Source organism: Botrytis byssoidea (genome assembly GCF_014898295.1).
Source record: "Botrytis byssoidea strain MUCL 94 chromosome Unknown BBYS_006, whole genome shotgun sequence".
NCBI classification, from domain to species: Eukaryota; Fungi; Ascomycota; class Leotiomycetes; order Helotiales; family Sclerotiniaceae; genus Botrytis; species Botrytis byssoidea.
In genome coordinates this window covers 1,445,739-1,461,655 of record NW_024065847.1, presented here as the reverse complement: position 1 = coordinate 1,461,655, position 15,917 = coordinate 1,445,739, and the positions used below count along the sequence as shown (strand labels likewise).

At 42.2% G+C, this 15,917-nt stretch overlaps 4 protein-coding genes across 4 annotated transcripts; all 4 read right to left on the bottom strand.

The window, feature by feature from the left end:
• Nucleotides 1-3,865: 3,865 nt before the first annotated feature.
• Nucleotides 3,866-4,712, bottom strand: EAE97_003881 (uncharacterized protein; the record flags this gene model as incomplete). The annotated part of the gene is made up of 2 exons (XM_038874393.1): nt 3,866-4,521; nt 4,574-4,712. 2 exons carry the CDS (start codon nt 4,710-4,712, stop codon nt 3,866-3,868), a joined length of 795 nt encoding a protein of 264 aa, XP_038735002.1.
• Nucleotides 4,713-6,153: 1,441 nt separating this feature from the next.
• EAE97_003880 (uncharacterized protein) lies at nt 6,154-6,588 on the bottom strand (the record flags this gene model as incomplete). The annotated part of the gene is made up of 2 exons (XM_038874392.1): nt 6,154-6,489; nt 6,544-6,588. 2 exons carry the CDS (start codon nt 6,586-6,588, stop codon nt 6,154-6,156), a joined length of 381 nt encoding a protein of 126 aa, XP_038735001.1.
• A 2,188-nt stretch (nt 6,589-8,776) lies between these two features.
• Nucleotides 8,777-9,804, bottom strand: EAE97_003879 (uncharacterized protein; the record flags this gene model as incomplete). Its single annotated transcript, XM_038874391.1, has 3 exons — nt 8,777-9,442; nt 9,493-9,570; nt 9,613-9,804. 3 exons carry the CDS (start codon nt 9,802-9,804, stop codon nt 8,777-8,779), a joined length of 936 nt encoding a protein of 311 aa, XP_038735000.1.
• Nucleotides 9,805-13,507: 3,703 nt separating this feature from the next.
• EAE97_003878 (uncharacterized protein) lies at nt 13,508-15,557 on the bottom strand (the record flags this gene model as incomplete). The annotated part of the gene is made up of 4 exons (XM_038874390.1): nt 13,508-14,223; nt 14,270-14,817; nt 14,865-15,108; nt 15,155-15,557. 4 exons carry the CDS (start codon nt 15,555-15,557, stop codon nt 13,508-13,510), a joined length of 1,911 nt encoding a protein of 636 aa, XP_038734999.1.
• Nucleotides 15,558-15,917: the final 360 nt, after the last annotated feature.

Below are 15,917 nucleotides of genomic sequence, written 5' to 3'. Positions count from 1 at the left end.
TGTGTTGTGTTGTCTTCTCAATTGAGTCGTTCGGACGATCACAATTCTGGAGTTTGGTGGTAAGTAATAAATGTAAGGGTTAGAATAGAGTATCTGCATAACGGAACATAGGTAGGTAAAGACAAGGCAGAACGGTCATGTAAGAATGGCCGATATGTACTCGAAAGCCATGATCTGCTTCTTGGGCCTCACTCCCAGATTCATTGGTAAACGACGCAGCTTGGTGTAGTGGTGAGGAGACGATGATTGCTTTGGAAAATATACATACCCAGCTATCCAGATACCTAGCTACCTAGCTACCCAGCTATTTTTTTCCCATTATAATTTCCTACCCTACACCCGTCTATCACTTACATACTCGTTACTAAGATCCGATTGAAGAGTTTTCTTGTTAAACGCCAAATCATCATTCGTCGGGTATAACAAGGTTACATTGATGAGACGGCCAGAGTGATAGTTAATTGGTAGACGAGACAGCCCCAAATAATGGATAATTGGTAGATAATAGCAGAATAGATAACATATCGTGATAGATTGACTGGATCGACTTGGAGTGACCAGAAGGTATGATTTGTGAATTTTCCCATTGGTTTACTGCTTATGATGATGGAAATATTTGACATGTAGGTACTGCGATATCGATGGAGTCTCAGATTCCAAACCAAAGCGCGCTTGTTGCACACCAGTTGGTTTGTTCTTCTTTCTTTGCCCATGTATTGAGCGGGGCTTTTGCGCTTCTGTCTGCCAGTCCATCGTCGTATATGTTTATGTTGGTTGGTAACTTACTGATAATTACTTGAAGAAGTTGGTAACATTGTACTCTGGTAACATTCATTCTCACCGTCCGTTGTCATGGAAGTTTGGGAGTTGGTGTTGGTGTTGGTGTCGGACTAAACGTTGTCAAGCGCCTTCCTAACTAGACGACTAAGGTGCCTACATACTACCTATTGCCTACTACGTATTGCCTACTCTGTATGTACATCCCACATCACACCTCGTACATCGTACATCGTACACCATATCTGCTTTCAGCAAGAATCCCCGTAAACTGGCCTCTCATCATCTCACGTTGTGACCGGCTCAACACTAAGAATCCGGGGTTTAGATGAACGAGCCTATGAGACCCAATCTCAACATGTGAACCTGGCACCGGAGCGGCTCGAATCAACCTTTCTCCTTTCCATTCCGCGTCGGAGTAATATCATCATGCTATGCTACATTGCTACATTGCTACATTGCTATTCTCTCTGGTAGGATGAGCGCAGAACATCTTTACCCGTCTCCCTGTATCTTCAACCATACAAACTTCTCATCAGTATATTGATCCTGAAGGATCGATTTCCGCACTACTCGAGTGGTCAACAACAGTCGACAATATAATTTGATCATCAATTAGCTAAGTTATACATGACATATTAGCTCGTGAACCCTTGTCCACAACATATCCAAATGAGAAGAGAGTACAGAACGTATTCCATTTAGCAATTAAGCCCAGCAATGTAATTAAATCTACATACTTGCCTATCAAAATATCCAGCAATCTCACCGTCTGAACATACAAACAATAATATCAAGTCACCAGGCAGTTCAGTTCAATCAACCCAATGATTTCCCATCTAAGCGTATCGGCACACGCGATACATACACACTAGGTAAATAAATACAAGGAGACCTACCTATACCAATACCAATACCCATACCCATACCTAACACCGCAAATTCTACTTCCCTTTCCTACCTACCTCACTCTGGACGAAATAAACGGCACACCGAAAAAAGATTATTATTTCAGAGTTGAATAGCAATTCAGAAAAATAAAATAAAATAAACAAACTGAAGATATATTATAATTTATAAGATTCTGAATAGACCTTTCCAATTCAAGATCAAAAATATTGATTTTGGATTTAAATAGATAATTTTGGAAATAATACTCTTTTTTCGGTGTGCCGTTTATTTCATCCAGAGAGCCTACCTAGTACAAACAAATATAATTACGATCAACAAACCAAACCAAAAACACACTAATCCCCAATCGCAATCTCACTCTCAATACACATTTCCAATTCCAATTCCAATTCCAATCCCCATTCCAATTCCGCACAACTGCACTCCCAACATCCCATTCATCCCATTCCATCCCATTCCATCCCAAGAATCCAATCCATACATACGTACGTGCACAAATTATCTCCCAAAGTAACAGTAACAGTTGGCAGTTGAGGCTGAGCATCCATCCATACCTACTCTCACGTTCCACCTACCGGTCTGAGAACCCCATACACACACACATACACACTCACATATCTCACATACATACCTACATACCTACATACCTACATACACAACTCCAATCCAGAAACCATAATCCCTTCCTTCCCAGACAAGCTGAAATCTAACTAGCCACCTACCCACCCACTTACCTACCCACCTACTTACCTAGCCACAATCCCCATCAAACGCAGCCCTCAAACCCACAACCCAAAGGCAAAAACGCTGCGTTGTCATACTCCAGCTCCGTACGACGCTTAGCAGAAAATCATCGGGACTGTGGCGAGGTACATGAGCTACGACGATATGGATGGATACGATGGAGACCTCAACATACAAACGCCACATATTGAAACCCGTGGACACAATTCTTACCATGGTCTAGGGCTAGGTAGTCTAAACCTTCTACACGACATTGATGGATTTTTTCTTTCTAGGTACCTAGACAGGTTTCTATACTCTGCTCTGCGTTGGCAGGCGAATTTATCAAATTTTTTCGAAGGAGAGGAAAAAAGAAAAAAAAACTTAAATTCAAATTCAAACTTATTTTTATTTTTAGAGAGAAAGAGGAGAGGGGGAACGAGAATCTCAATCCAGCACATCAATCAATCCATCAATGAATCAAACGTGATAAAAAGATCACCCACAGAAAACCCTTTTTCCGGGCCCCAGGACCGCACCTGCACTGCAAACCATTTCCAAGCCACGGATGATGGATATATACCAATCGAGCAGGGTTCTCGACCCTCTCATTGGACCACGAGAAGACGTACAGCTTTCCCTAACGTCGGGTCCAAAACAGTAACGTGATGCGGAAATGTATGGCTGTAAACCCAGTTACACCTCTCCATTCTATCATTTCGCTTTTCCGTCTGGAACATCGATGGCGTACGAGAATTGAGAAATCGTCGGTTCTGTCATGTCATTGGATGATGAAAATGTTGATCCAAGAGGCCTTTTTTCCGGGCATCGGTGTGCATGTCTTTTTATGGGTGTAGATGCGGATAGTTACCATTTTATCTGCTACTCCTGTGAGTCCTATCACATCTACAAAAGTCACTTGGGAATTTCCATTCGCGGTACTTGGTTCCATCGAATGCAGAGTGCAGATCCTTCGGGAAGCTCAAAGGATAATCGTTGGACGTCAAGATTTCAATCGACCTTCCCCTGGCACTATCGAAGTGCCTATTATATCTCTTGCTTAAATCATAAGTGATTATTGGTTCCTTTTATTCTTCCCAACATTCTAAATCCCAACCATTGCATGCTCAAATGATATATTTGTCCGAAACCTGGATGGACCTTGCGCCTGAACGTTGAAAACCATTGAAATAGATAAAATACAATTGCAAAAGGCCCCGTGGAAATGGCACTTGATCTGAATGCACGGACAGAGCTTGTTTTGACGTATCTTTTGGGAAATTGAAGCGCTCACGGGATCCAAAACAAGAGAGTAAATGTTTCGTATCAATAGTATTCTGTAAATGATTAAAGCCGCTGAATTCCGTGGAAAATTAAAAAAATCACTAGTATACAGGAACGCTAGCTAATCGTGGAGTTGCGATAGATAGCTATGTCATCTTCGTAGGTCCCTTTATTCAGCAGTTGCAAATCTCTTTGCTCTAGCTTCCGCCTTTGCCTTCTCAGCTGGGTTATCGGTGATACGACCTGCTGCAGGCGGTTTTGGACCAGACTTCTGCGCATTTCTTGGGCCCTGTTGTGGTCTCCTGGAGTCTGGTGTTGGTCTCTTTGAATTTCTCCCTCCTTGTCTACCATCTTCCCGAGCTCTCTTTGGTCTTCTTTCCGGTAATGCGCTATCCAATCCCTCAACGATTTTACTGTTATCCAATCCAAATTTCTTCGCACGTTCTGCTAACTTCGCAGCCTCATCGTCCTCTGTGATACCAAATCTCTTGGCTCTTGCAGCACGTTTCTCTGCCTCTTTCTGTGCATCAGACTTCTCAATACCGGCGCTGAAGTCTTGTTTGGGTGCTTCTGATACAGGTGCGACTTCAGTTGTGGTAGGACCCGAGGCTGCGATTGCACCATCTTCAGCTGTTGGAACACCTTCGCCTCCAGTAACCTTCAAATCTGTGGTTTTGGCAGGATCGATCGCAGGTTCTTGATTTGGGACTTTGGTCGGGTTGGGGATCTCTTCTTTCCCTCCAGCTGCAGCTATCGCAGCTTCTGCAGGTGCTGATTTCTTTTCATCGTCTTCGTCCCAGTCGATTTCATCTTCTCCCGTTGTTGCTAAGAATTTTCAGCTCTCAATTCCTAGACCGCATTTTTCAATTGAACGTACCTGTAGCTTCAGCAGCTGGCGCTTTCTCGGATTCTTGTAACCTGGCGATCAAATCTGCCTTGTTGCCAGAGATAGGCAAGGATTTCTCTTGAAGGAGCTTCTTAAGCTCAGGAACCTTAAGTTGGGAATAGTCCGTCATGTTGGCGGTGTAGTTGTAGTTTAAGTTGGGAAATTGGTGAGGCGATGAGAAACACAATGGCGAATCGGTATCTTGATTGAGTTGATGATTCTTGAGATCAGGATTGTAATTGAAGTTGAGGTTATTTGATGGAGTTCCTTTTAAGCCAGGAACGCGTTGAGATGAGAAATGCGACCAAGTATTTCGCGCCAACGTGTGGCTGTACCCTGATATTTTAGTACAGGGTGTGGCTGAAAGAGCGCACGGACCTCACTTATTTCTGCCCTATCATTCTACCAAATCGTGCGTACTATCCATGAGTGAAATCACTTTATGTAGAAGATATACCACACTTGGGTACTGCTCATTTATCATTATTCCATTCCGAATTACACCTCATGTTTTGTCTCATGCTTGGGGAATATGTGATGGCCACGCGCTTCTAGAGAGTGTACATAATAACCTCGACAGATGTTCATGATACTGTCACTGTGTGAGGATATCCTGCAGCGTGGGAGTGTTTTCTCTTGTACTTTACTACTTTATAGAAGGAAGCTGAAATCTCAGTTCCAAGTATTTGCTCTAGAGAACATTGTGACAAGGCGGCATGATATTCTTTGCAATTCGACTCACTATCAAACATTCCATCGATCTATACTCGCCCAGTCGAACCCGTCCATTACTTCTAGTCTGAAAGTCATTATTGTGAGAAGATAACAACAATTCCTTTGCAACAGGTGATAAGTTAGTTTCCATTTACTACTGGAGATCTTGAAGCTTATTTTCTTGGAATTCTCCCGAACACTACCGGCACATACAAATCATGTCTTAGTCTCGAGATATTTGTTTCACGGTTGCAAGTTCACCATATCAAATTTCAATCGGTCACTATGAGATTCTGCTAAAATTTGAATTGGCTGTTGCTTCTAAACTCTATTGGTACAATGAGAAAATAGCAGGCAGAGAAAAACAAGAATAGATGTATGAAACTGTAAGTCTATTGTCAAGGCTTCAGCTCTGAAATATCATTTCATCGCCACTGAGTGAAGATCTTGAAAGTCCAAGTGTTTGATGATTGGGTTTGCATCATGGAAGATTAGATATCGATTGAATGTGTAAATTCGAGTGCACGAACACTAGTGGGATCTTTGAGACGATGGCATTGTGAAATAAATCGTTAGGCCAATCACACTAATACCGAACCATACGATCGGTACGTATTTAACCAAAATTTTGGCACATTTCACAGCCATGCGGTAGTGTACGGTCGAGTAGTCAGGCGGTTGATCTACCGGTCCTCTCTCCCTACGCAATCGTGGACGAGGAACATAGTGAAGCTCTTGGATTAGAAGATAACTCCTGATGAGAACATTAGGGAACTCTTCTGGTTGATATACTAAGCGATACTCTATTAGTCATGTTTTACCCAAAGTCTTTTAATCTCACAGGTAGCGGAAGGGAACTAACCAACGTTGTGGAGACCGAGGAGTGTTTTCAGAACAACTCCCTGAGTTATCATTATAATCTCATTTCTCTCACGAAGACTAATGTGTCTCCAAAGGAAGGAGAGACCTACTTCCCTATTGTCAGAAAGCTCTTGCACAGTGAAAATCGGAATTCCACGCGCAATCACATCTCTGAGGGCTATTTTCGCAGTTTGCTGGCATCGAGGCATCGGCGAACAAAAGATATGGGTAATATGTTGCGCCATTAAGAATCGTTCGTTTAAGAATAGGCTAGCAAGTCGGAGTGCTTGTTCCTCTCCTTCATCCGTTAACAGTCCCGTAGAATCGTCGTGCTAGAGGCCAGAAATTAGTTGGCAATTTCTAACGCGTTCATGGAATGTACGTACTTGAGCGTGTCTCAATACATGTATTATGGTAGTAGGGGGTGACATGATGTCGTGAATGATGAATGACGAATTAATGTTTAGAGATCAGTGATAGGAGATGTGAAAGAACTGCTGGTAAGTAGCATCTTTATAGTCCTCGAGATCTGCTCAACTAAGACATTGTCGAGATACTAGAAAGTTCCTCAAACTTCGTTCTCACACTCTTCATTGTCCGGGGATTCGAGAAAGAATTTGAAGCAACTTACTTACTCCTCTACAAAAAAAGAACTGGTTAACGTGCACCAAGTTGAGATCTGCACTCAACTTATTACCTATCTCCCCGATTGCAAACATGCAAAATTACTCAAGTCGTCTATTTTTACTGTCTGGTGCGAGTGCTTAAAATATGCCAAAATTCTGGGTTTCTGTATCACAATTCTTTGTTGGGCAGTCGCTACCTCTTTCAAAAATGCTACTATCATAGATTCATCTCCTTAAAAATGGCGTCATTCCATCTTTTTCGTTATATATCTCTGAATATAAATCTCTATGTTGGTATTTTCTGTGTACAAACTCTATATGCGGATATTGCCAAATCATGTCGTGTCAATGAGCTTGATTCACGACGTATTCTTCATCATGCTATGTCAAAACGGCATGACAAACTATGAGTGCCAAGGTGCAATATCTTGGATCACAAGAGTTAGATGAATTGGTGGTATGATAGGTCTCGAATGGTGTGGAATAGTTTGACAGATTAACATTTTTTATGCCTCGTAAACAAACTGTGATCCAAGGACAAAGAAATCTTCTCACAAAGAACGATTCAATGATTTTCTGATCTCAACTCCTAACAACAAAAACAACAGCACCAATGAACCCACCCAAAAAGAACCTTGACGACAAAGAAACCAAAGAACAATCCTCAAACATCCATCCTATTGTATTCGCACCAAACAAGAACAAATCCCCCTATCCCCATAAAAGCCCCTCTCCCTTCCCCTCCCCCCAAACCTTCCCTCCCCATCTCCAAAAGTCTCCTCAAAAACCACATACCATGCAATCCCAACATCAGGACCAGGCACCCATTTCCACGGACCGTCTTTTGGAGTATCAAACTGAACTTTCACTCCTCCACCCACATGAAGGCTTGAAAATCACCCAACACATTTCTTTCTTTTTTCATCCAAGAGAAAAAATGTATTGGAGGTAAGTACGATACGAAACCCAAACTGAGAATTACTAATATGTGTGCTAGGGAGATATAAGAGATCGAGAGATGGGATGTAGTCGAGAAATCGCAGAGCTTGTTGGGTTACTGACATATCGTGTGGTGGATTGCGAACCTGATTCTCTTTTTTTTCTTTGGGCTTTTGAGCTTTTGGACTTTTGATTTTTTTTTGGATCTAATTAATGAAAATTTTTGTTTTTCGGGAACTTTTTGGACTTTTGATTATTGAGATCGTGAATGTGATTATGAATGTGATTGAAGGTTTCTTTGTGAGAGATCTTGTTGTAAGTGTATATAGACTTTCTTTGTAGTGAGGATTGTATCGAGACAATAATATCATGAGGAGATACATCTTTGATACCCAGGGCAGATACAGGAAATCGAATACTTCCAGAAAATTTCGTTCAATCTTTCTATTATCTAGTGCTATGGAACCATCTACTTTGTACAAAAGAATGAATATATCGCAAAATGAAAAGACGTGTGAACACCATCATCATATAACATCTCATCTGAAGTTCTAAGAACATGATGGAGTATAGGCTATTATCCGAAAGACGACAATTCCACCGCTTTCTTGAATGCTACCACAAAGATATCATCTCGGTCCAGTCATCCTAGATAGTGGTCGTGAGAGGCAATATCCCTTTACCTGCTCTTTTGTACTTCCCCATTTTCAAGCTGTGCCATCCCCTCCCTGCCACCTGCACCTTGACCGAATTGCTGTTCTTAATTATCAATGCTGTACTTTTTTTGTGTTTTTGTGTATTTGTGTATTTGTGTTTTCTTTTTGAGAAAGGCCAAGAGGGGTGTCTGGCTGTTGGCTTACTCAACATGTATCCCTTGATAAATATAGCTCTATTCCATCGATATAAGCCTGAGAGGTAACGATAAAATTGAAATGAGAGTCTGTCCTCTTGATAAAACCTTTTAGCCACATTAATAAAATTCGGTTCAAATGTGACTGTGGTGTATGATCGATCCTAAAGAGCTTCCATCCAGTCTCTGAATACATCCTCATGCCTAACTAATCCATAAGGTCAGAACCAAGTGGGGTCCAGTGGTAACAATCTGGGGTTTTCCAAGCGCTAGAGTAGATGTATTTGTATTTCTTGAAATGTCACAGGTTGCTAGTATTTCGAAAGAGGTTCGCTCATCATGATGATGATGATGATGATGATGATGATGATGATGATGAGCCGATCTTCCAGGGACTTCGATGCAAAATTTTGAACACTCTATAAGACCGTCCTGTAACTTTTTGTCTCGTCTATTTACTTTGAGTTTTGGCAAGTCGATCTTCCAAGTGTGCGAATCTCCAATTCTTCTGAAAGCAGCTTGCATTCGTGGAAGTGGTTTCATTTCGGCATTCCATGTCGTATCTAAAGTCCAATCGCGTTTGACATAATCTGATGAAGAGTTAGGTTTGGCACGATCGATGTCGTTCTTTTCGAAAGGGACAATTCTGTGTTCAGATAAAGCGTTTGGAAACAGACAATAAGCTTTATTCCATGTGATGAAGTTCATTTGGGCCGTATTTGGTGAATGTTTGAGAGTGCCTGCCGTGTATAGACCATTGCCAATGGAATCTTTGTCACCGCCTTTGTTAAGATACCATTCGTTTGCCAGAAATGATACCTGGATGCGTCTGATGCTGCCATCTGTTTTAATTCTTTTATAAAGTCTTACCTAATTGAAAATCAGTAAATATATTCAGGAGCTGGAAAAAGAAGACATACTGTTGAACAGCCTCCGTTCTTCCTACAACACATACAAGTGCCCAATGGATCAAAAACATAGAGCTCTTTCTCAGTGAACTAGTTTGCAAAAGCTTCTGCATGATTCCCAGAGCTAGCTACCATTTCCATTGCTGCATCACTTCCATCTAGTAATTTGAATGGAACACCGGTTTTATTGCGATCAAAGAATTGCAGTGCGAACTGACCAGTAATAAAGACATTGTGCATTCCCATTCGTGCTCTGAAATGATCGGTATCGACGACGTAGTGAGAGAGTTGTTTATGAATACTCCAATGAGATCTCAGAACCATTGCGTAACTGTCTTTGAACTTTCGAGTAGTACAACGGAGCGAGGTAAGATCTCTGATTTCGAGATGAGAGCAGATCAGATCGAAAATGAGATTGTTGGTATCAACTTGGTTGATAAATGTAAGTACTTAGTTCTATTGTGGTTGTATTGTTCTTGATCATTATTATCTATGGGAAGCTAGTACTTAATATAGGGAAGAGCTAGCGCGACGCTAGCTAATACAGTGCCCTCTTTGATCACATGATCGATGTCCCGACAGAGATCATTGCAAAAGACGGATTCGCATAGCTTTGATTCGAAGGTGCTTTTTGGAGCTGGAGGCTTAGGTTTGACTTCGTAGTTGAATTTTGGCACCTCAATCTTTGCCCGGCGTTGATTGCTTTTCTTAGGCATTTTGATCTGTATCAATGGATGATTGAATTGTGAGAGGTTTGAAGTATTTGTTATGGTTCTAGAATGTCCTGGATACTTTCTCGAGGTGTGATGAAAAAAGAAAGTAGAGAGGGATTGTTTGGCTTTATATACTGGGAAAAGATGGGGAATCAAGGCTAGGATTTCATGAAGTACGATTTAAATTTAAGTTTGAATCTAGTAAATCAAGCTTTGCTTGAGCAGGCCTCAAGAGAGTAACTGTGGGGTGTAAAGAGAATACTAGACAAGAAAATTTCCAAGCTAGTACTTATAGCGTATACTAAATGCAGGCCAAAAAAGTTTGACAGTTTTGATGTGGGATGGTATCAAGCTAGATCCACTAGGTATTGATCGAAGTGTCTTTTAATCATAGAGATTTGCTGCTTGGTTCAATCTCAGATTTTCTTCCCAATCAAGGTGACGGCCACCTTTCACTAGAAACCCAGTAAAAGAGTAGGACCATGTCCCAATACGTCAGCCAATACTCAAGAATATCATAGAACCAGCCAGGAAATCCGCTGTGAAAAGTTTTGATTATTTTGAATAAGAGTTACTTGATATTCTCCTCAGTTATCATTGCGTGCTAGACCCCGCACTCAACTTCTCTATCACCATAACTCACACCTCAATTCCCCGAGGAAATAGAAGAGGAAGGATCTAGGCTAAACGGGTATATTTTATACAATAAACCCGGATTTTATGCTTTTAGGGGTATAATCTGCCTCAATAGTAGTCCAGGTAACAGATTTAATTCTTTTGGAGGAAAATTTCCGTAGCAAACTGCGGGGTATAATGACCCTGATTGCAACAAGGTTGGAGGTAATAGTGTTAGCGTAGAAAGCTGGAAATGAAGGAGCAGAAAAATGGATTTCATTATGATGAATCTGGCTACCATTATGCGGAGCATATCTCCAAGGGCTCTAGACCCTATCTAGTCATAAATGATATACCTATCCGGACTAGCACTTTGTTCTGGAGCCTCACCAGTGTCAAGCCACATGATCAGTTAACGTTGCCTTCAATTACCGTTGAAAGCTTGTAATATTTACTAGTATTCCTGGTGTGAAAAATCGCAATTCTGGGACAAAATGAGACTTTGACCGAAAGCAAAGAACCCAGCTACCCATCTTAGGAATAGCAAAACACCGAGCTACCACTCCTTCAGTAATGTTACCACGTGTCTTTGTATTTCGGGCCTCGTGAAAAAGAGCAAGTGTATGACGATATGTATGAAGGCGCATTATGTATCTCCAAAGTAGACTAATATACGAAAGTCTCGAAAGTATTCATCTTTCAAGCGCCCAAGAGAATGGAAGGTTATAAGACTGAAGTGCGTTCATCAATTCAACATCGCTAGTCACGTCTTGACGGGATCCAGCTCACATGATCAAGTCGGGAACACTCGCATCTAGTACCGAAGTGTCACCGAAGTTTAACCATAACTTGATCAGGTATCACCTAGTATGTTGTTGCTCCTGAGTAAGTAGAAAGGAATGTATAATTTGGAACCCTCTATCTTGCAACGTAGCAACTAGCTTTGGTGCCAAAGAGTAATCTTGCGACTATGGCGCGTGCAGCGTTTGATTCTTCCCGGCATGACAATTGTAATCCATTCGAGTATTATGCGCGTCAAGGTTCTGCTGTACGGCCACTAGACAGCGTTCCAAGAATGCATAACTAGCACTATCGCTTGAAGTCGACATCAAAATTTTTGTTGCATATCTCTTTGCGCCTAAGTCCGCTCGCTCCACGTATATATCCAGCGCGATCCATCTGCACCAGGGGAAGAACCAATGAGCCTTGCTCTCGGTCTCCTCGAACCTCAATGTTGCACATCTCAAATTTGCTCTTATCCGCTGCCCTATTATACGATTTCTCCATTCTTCACTTGTGTCCAAAACAGCACAGTGTGTTGACGCGTATGAGCGAAAAACATTTGTTTACCCTGGAACGCTCAGATGTATCCGCAATAAGGCTGAACTAAAATACCCAGCTACCAAAGCTTTCGGTCTGAATTATAGCGATTATGCGAATGTATCTCCTAGACCTAAAGTCGGACAAATTTATAAGGTGGTCTCATATCCAGATTTTATCATGGTGAATGGTGTCACCCCACTCCTCATACGAGTCTTTTATAACATCATCATCATATAAATTCCACAAAACTCAACATCATGCAACCATAAAGGAAGAGAGAATTATTTGTTGCATATCTGATTATCCGGAATGGATGAAGTTGCTGTTTCAGACAATTTTTTTGGAGCTTCTGAAAGTTGGGAGGGGATCGAATCAAGATGTCTCCCTCATGAGAATAAAAAGACGATTGGTTAGAAGACGTGAACCATACCCCTGAAATGATCTCGGATACTTGCTGACGCTGAGGTGAATAAGATTCTTTTGGGTGGGCTTGTGGATTAAACCGCGACACGATTGTACAACACATTACGCAAATTTGTCAATTGATCTTCCATCATTCACTAATCTATTGTTATTCCAAATCACCAACCCAGCAAAAATTCCATCATTCAGCGATGTTCTTGACCACACATTCAATGGCTATCATCGCCCGAAATGCTCAGAACTCAAATCTGACATCTCCCCGCTCCTGACTCAAAATTATATCCACGGCCCCATAGTCCTTACTCGAATTATCAGTCTCCAATCAAAACATTCAATATAGACCCACTCCAAACGAAAAAACCGGACCTTTCATCCCATTCCTATAAAACGACTGACTCGACCGAGGATTTACGATATGCAACAAAGAATTGTTGACCCCCATGAAAGTCAGTGATAAGTGGATTTAGGAAACTATTTAGGAAGGAGTTTGCATCGTGTGATTCATAGCCGAGTAAGCAAAGCGAGCAAGCAGGACAGGGGAAATGAGCTGAGCATGTAATGGAACCGTAATGGAACTAACGGGCTGTAAAGAGATGTGATGGGAAGGTGGGGGCCGGGATTGCGGGATGGCTGCAGATATGCGGCAGCATCCACGGGAGCATACAGGTGGGTGTAACTAACGGTCTGAGAGCATAATCTTGTGTGTTTGGATTCGCATCTCATGGTGTACAAATCAATATATATTCTGAAAATTTGAACATCGACCGTTGACATCGGCTGTTACACGGAATAAGTTCATTATCCAGAAACAAGGGACAACGAAAGGAGACTGTCCAGAAACGAAGAAGGTATACGCATCGCAGCCAAACGCCCTTTTCCGTAAACATGGAGAAACAGAAAGCCATAACCATAGGTCTCAAGGAAACACTCAAGGCATGAGAAGTTCCTCCGATCTACCCTTCCTTTACAGCTTCAATAATACTTCCAGCCCAGCAGGTTCCCATTCTCTCACATTCTTCCACGATTGCCGCGTCATCCCACCACCATTTCCCACCCTCAACATAGGTTCCCCACATGTCTTTCCACAGCATTCTTCCCACCACACTTTTCAACTGCCACTCTACTTGTTTTTCCCCATTTACGATTCCTACACATGCTAGAAATTTCAAAGATGATGTGCAGCTCCCATCGGCCCAAAGTCCTGCATCTGCCAACCATAAAGGAAATAAACGAGTTGGGTTCAAACACCGAAATTGCTTCTCCAAGTTTACTGTTAAATGGGTATCAAGCCAAGATCTCAGTTGCGGGCCAAGTGATGAGGGAACTGGACAAGGATCAAGGATGGTGAGATACAGGATACCAGGCTGAGTGATCCCAAGTAGACTGATCGCGGTGGGCGATGCTGGAATTTCTGAAGTTGGCGTACGGGAAGAGGTGAGTGTACGATGACATTCTTTGAGTATATTGGGAATAGAAGATGAAGGGAGTAGAGATGGCAGACCTATAGCATGAATCGCACCGAAGATATTCGAGGCGTAAGATAATTGTGAAGTTGGTCCTGGAACGGCTAGAGGATGAACATTTGGATATGATTTTGGCGATAAAGGGTTTGTGGAGACATGATACATTTGTTTTTCCGGATTCAAAGCTGAAAGAAAGGATGCAGAAGCTTTTTCTGTGAGCGTGTAAATGGGGATGATGGAAAGATTGCTCACCATGATTTTCATACAACGAAAGTATTTTCCCATATTGTGGTGCTCCATTGAGCGCCCTGGAAGCATCACGGGTTCTAGCAACGCGATTGATAGCTCGCAAAGCAGTAAGCATCCAAAGTTGTTTCTCAAGCTCGAGCTCTCGATATACCGATGCGTCGGCTACTTCCATCCATTCTTCATTCAATCTTTCTAGAATAATCTTGTTGCTTGCTGCTTCCATCTTACAAATATTCATTTGCAAATGTGTCTGCTCCGAGTTAGAAGGTGAGCGATTACGACCACGAGGTTTTCTCCTCCGACGAGACCCCGAAGACTTCAACGAGGCTACTGATGAAGCCGCTTCTTCCGCCGGACATGCCCACGTTTCAGGAGGTCTCCATGAATCAGAACGCCTGTTTCTTGCTGTAATTGACCACTCGGTAGTTCTAGCACCGGTATCATTTCTAGATTTTAGTGCCCTGGGAGAGCTTGGTATCTTTGGGGTCTCGGGACTGTGTGTAGGTGGAAGTGGGAAGTCATATGTTGAGGGAGTTGATGATAAAGCAGATCTAATACGTCAGCAAAGGCTTGGTCTGTTCAGGACACAGATTCTTACTCTCTCATTGTGGAATCCTGAATTTGGATAGGAACTGTGCCAGAAGTGATATGAACGACAGTAGCTAGTTGTTCTGATGCACTGAAATCCTCACTTGGGGCGACAGTGATCTCAGTGCTTTGAGTGACAAAAGAATTTGGGCTCAGAGGCTGTATAAAATGATTCTTGCTTTGTCCATCTACTATGGAGCCCCATGAGGACTTAGTTCCGGCGGATCTTCCAGTATAACCAGAGAAAATGGACTCTAGACATAATCAGTTCGAGGTCGATATCAGTGAAGTGGAACTCACCGTCCGAAGGACTTCTCTCGGATTCTTGGTAAGATGGAACTGTTGAAAAGAATCCATTTACTGGAATACGTGTAATGGTTGTCGTAGTCGTTTCACGTACCTCTTGTGTTGATGTTGATGTCTCTGAAGTGCTAGTATAGCTTGACATTCGACGAGAAACTTTCGAAGACTGTTCGGTCTTGATGGCTGGTAACTTTGTAGATGCTACAGCTACTGGAGAAGATATCTTCTTGTTGCCGCTTCCAAAGAACCCAAAGATGGAGTGCTTGATTGACTTGGAAGAATCACTGGATTTCGAACTTCTTATTGACGGTGATGATCCCCTAGGGGACGTTTGATCTTTACGATGTTTCCTCTGGCCAACGGTCTCCCGTGTGGGATCGGTCCACGAAACGTCGAACATAATTTGGAAAGGATGGTCTGTAGCAGGTTGAATCTGCCAATAGAAGGAGGGAAAGCACCCTTGAAATCCAACGATACGATCAAGAGGAAAGTAACATTAGTAAGTATACGTGGAAATGATTCACAAAAATTCATTGTGATATATGGTTTTCCGGTAGTCCTACAAAAATGTTTGTTTCAGGAGGTTAAAAATCTTATCGCTCATGCGAGGAGGTTTTTCACTCGCATGGTGGCAACTCGCGGGATAAAGACTAGTGCCACTCCTCTTGGAGTCTCTCACATACTTCTTGCAGGATATCTCATCACCCAACTGCACCATCCCGTGCGCCGAGTAAATTCAGGTCGTCAATTCGGCTAGTGG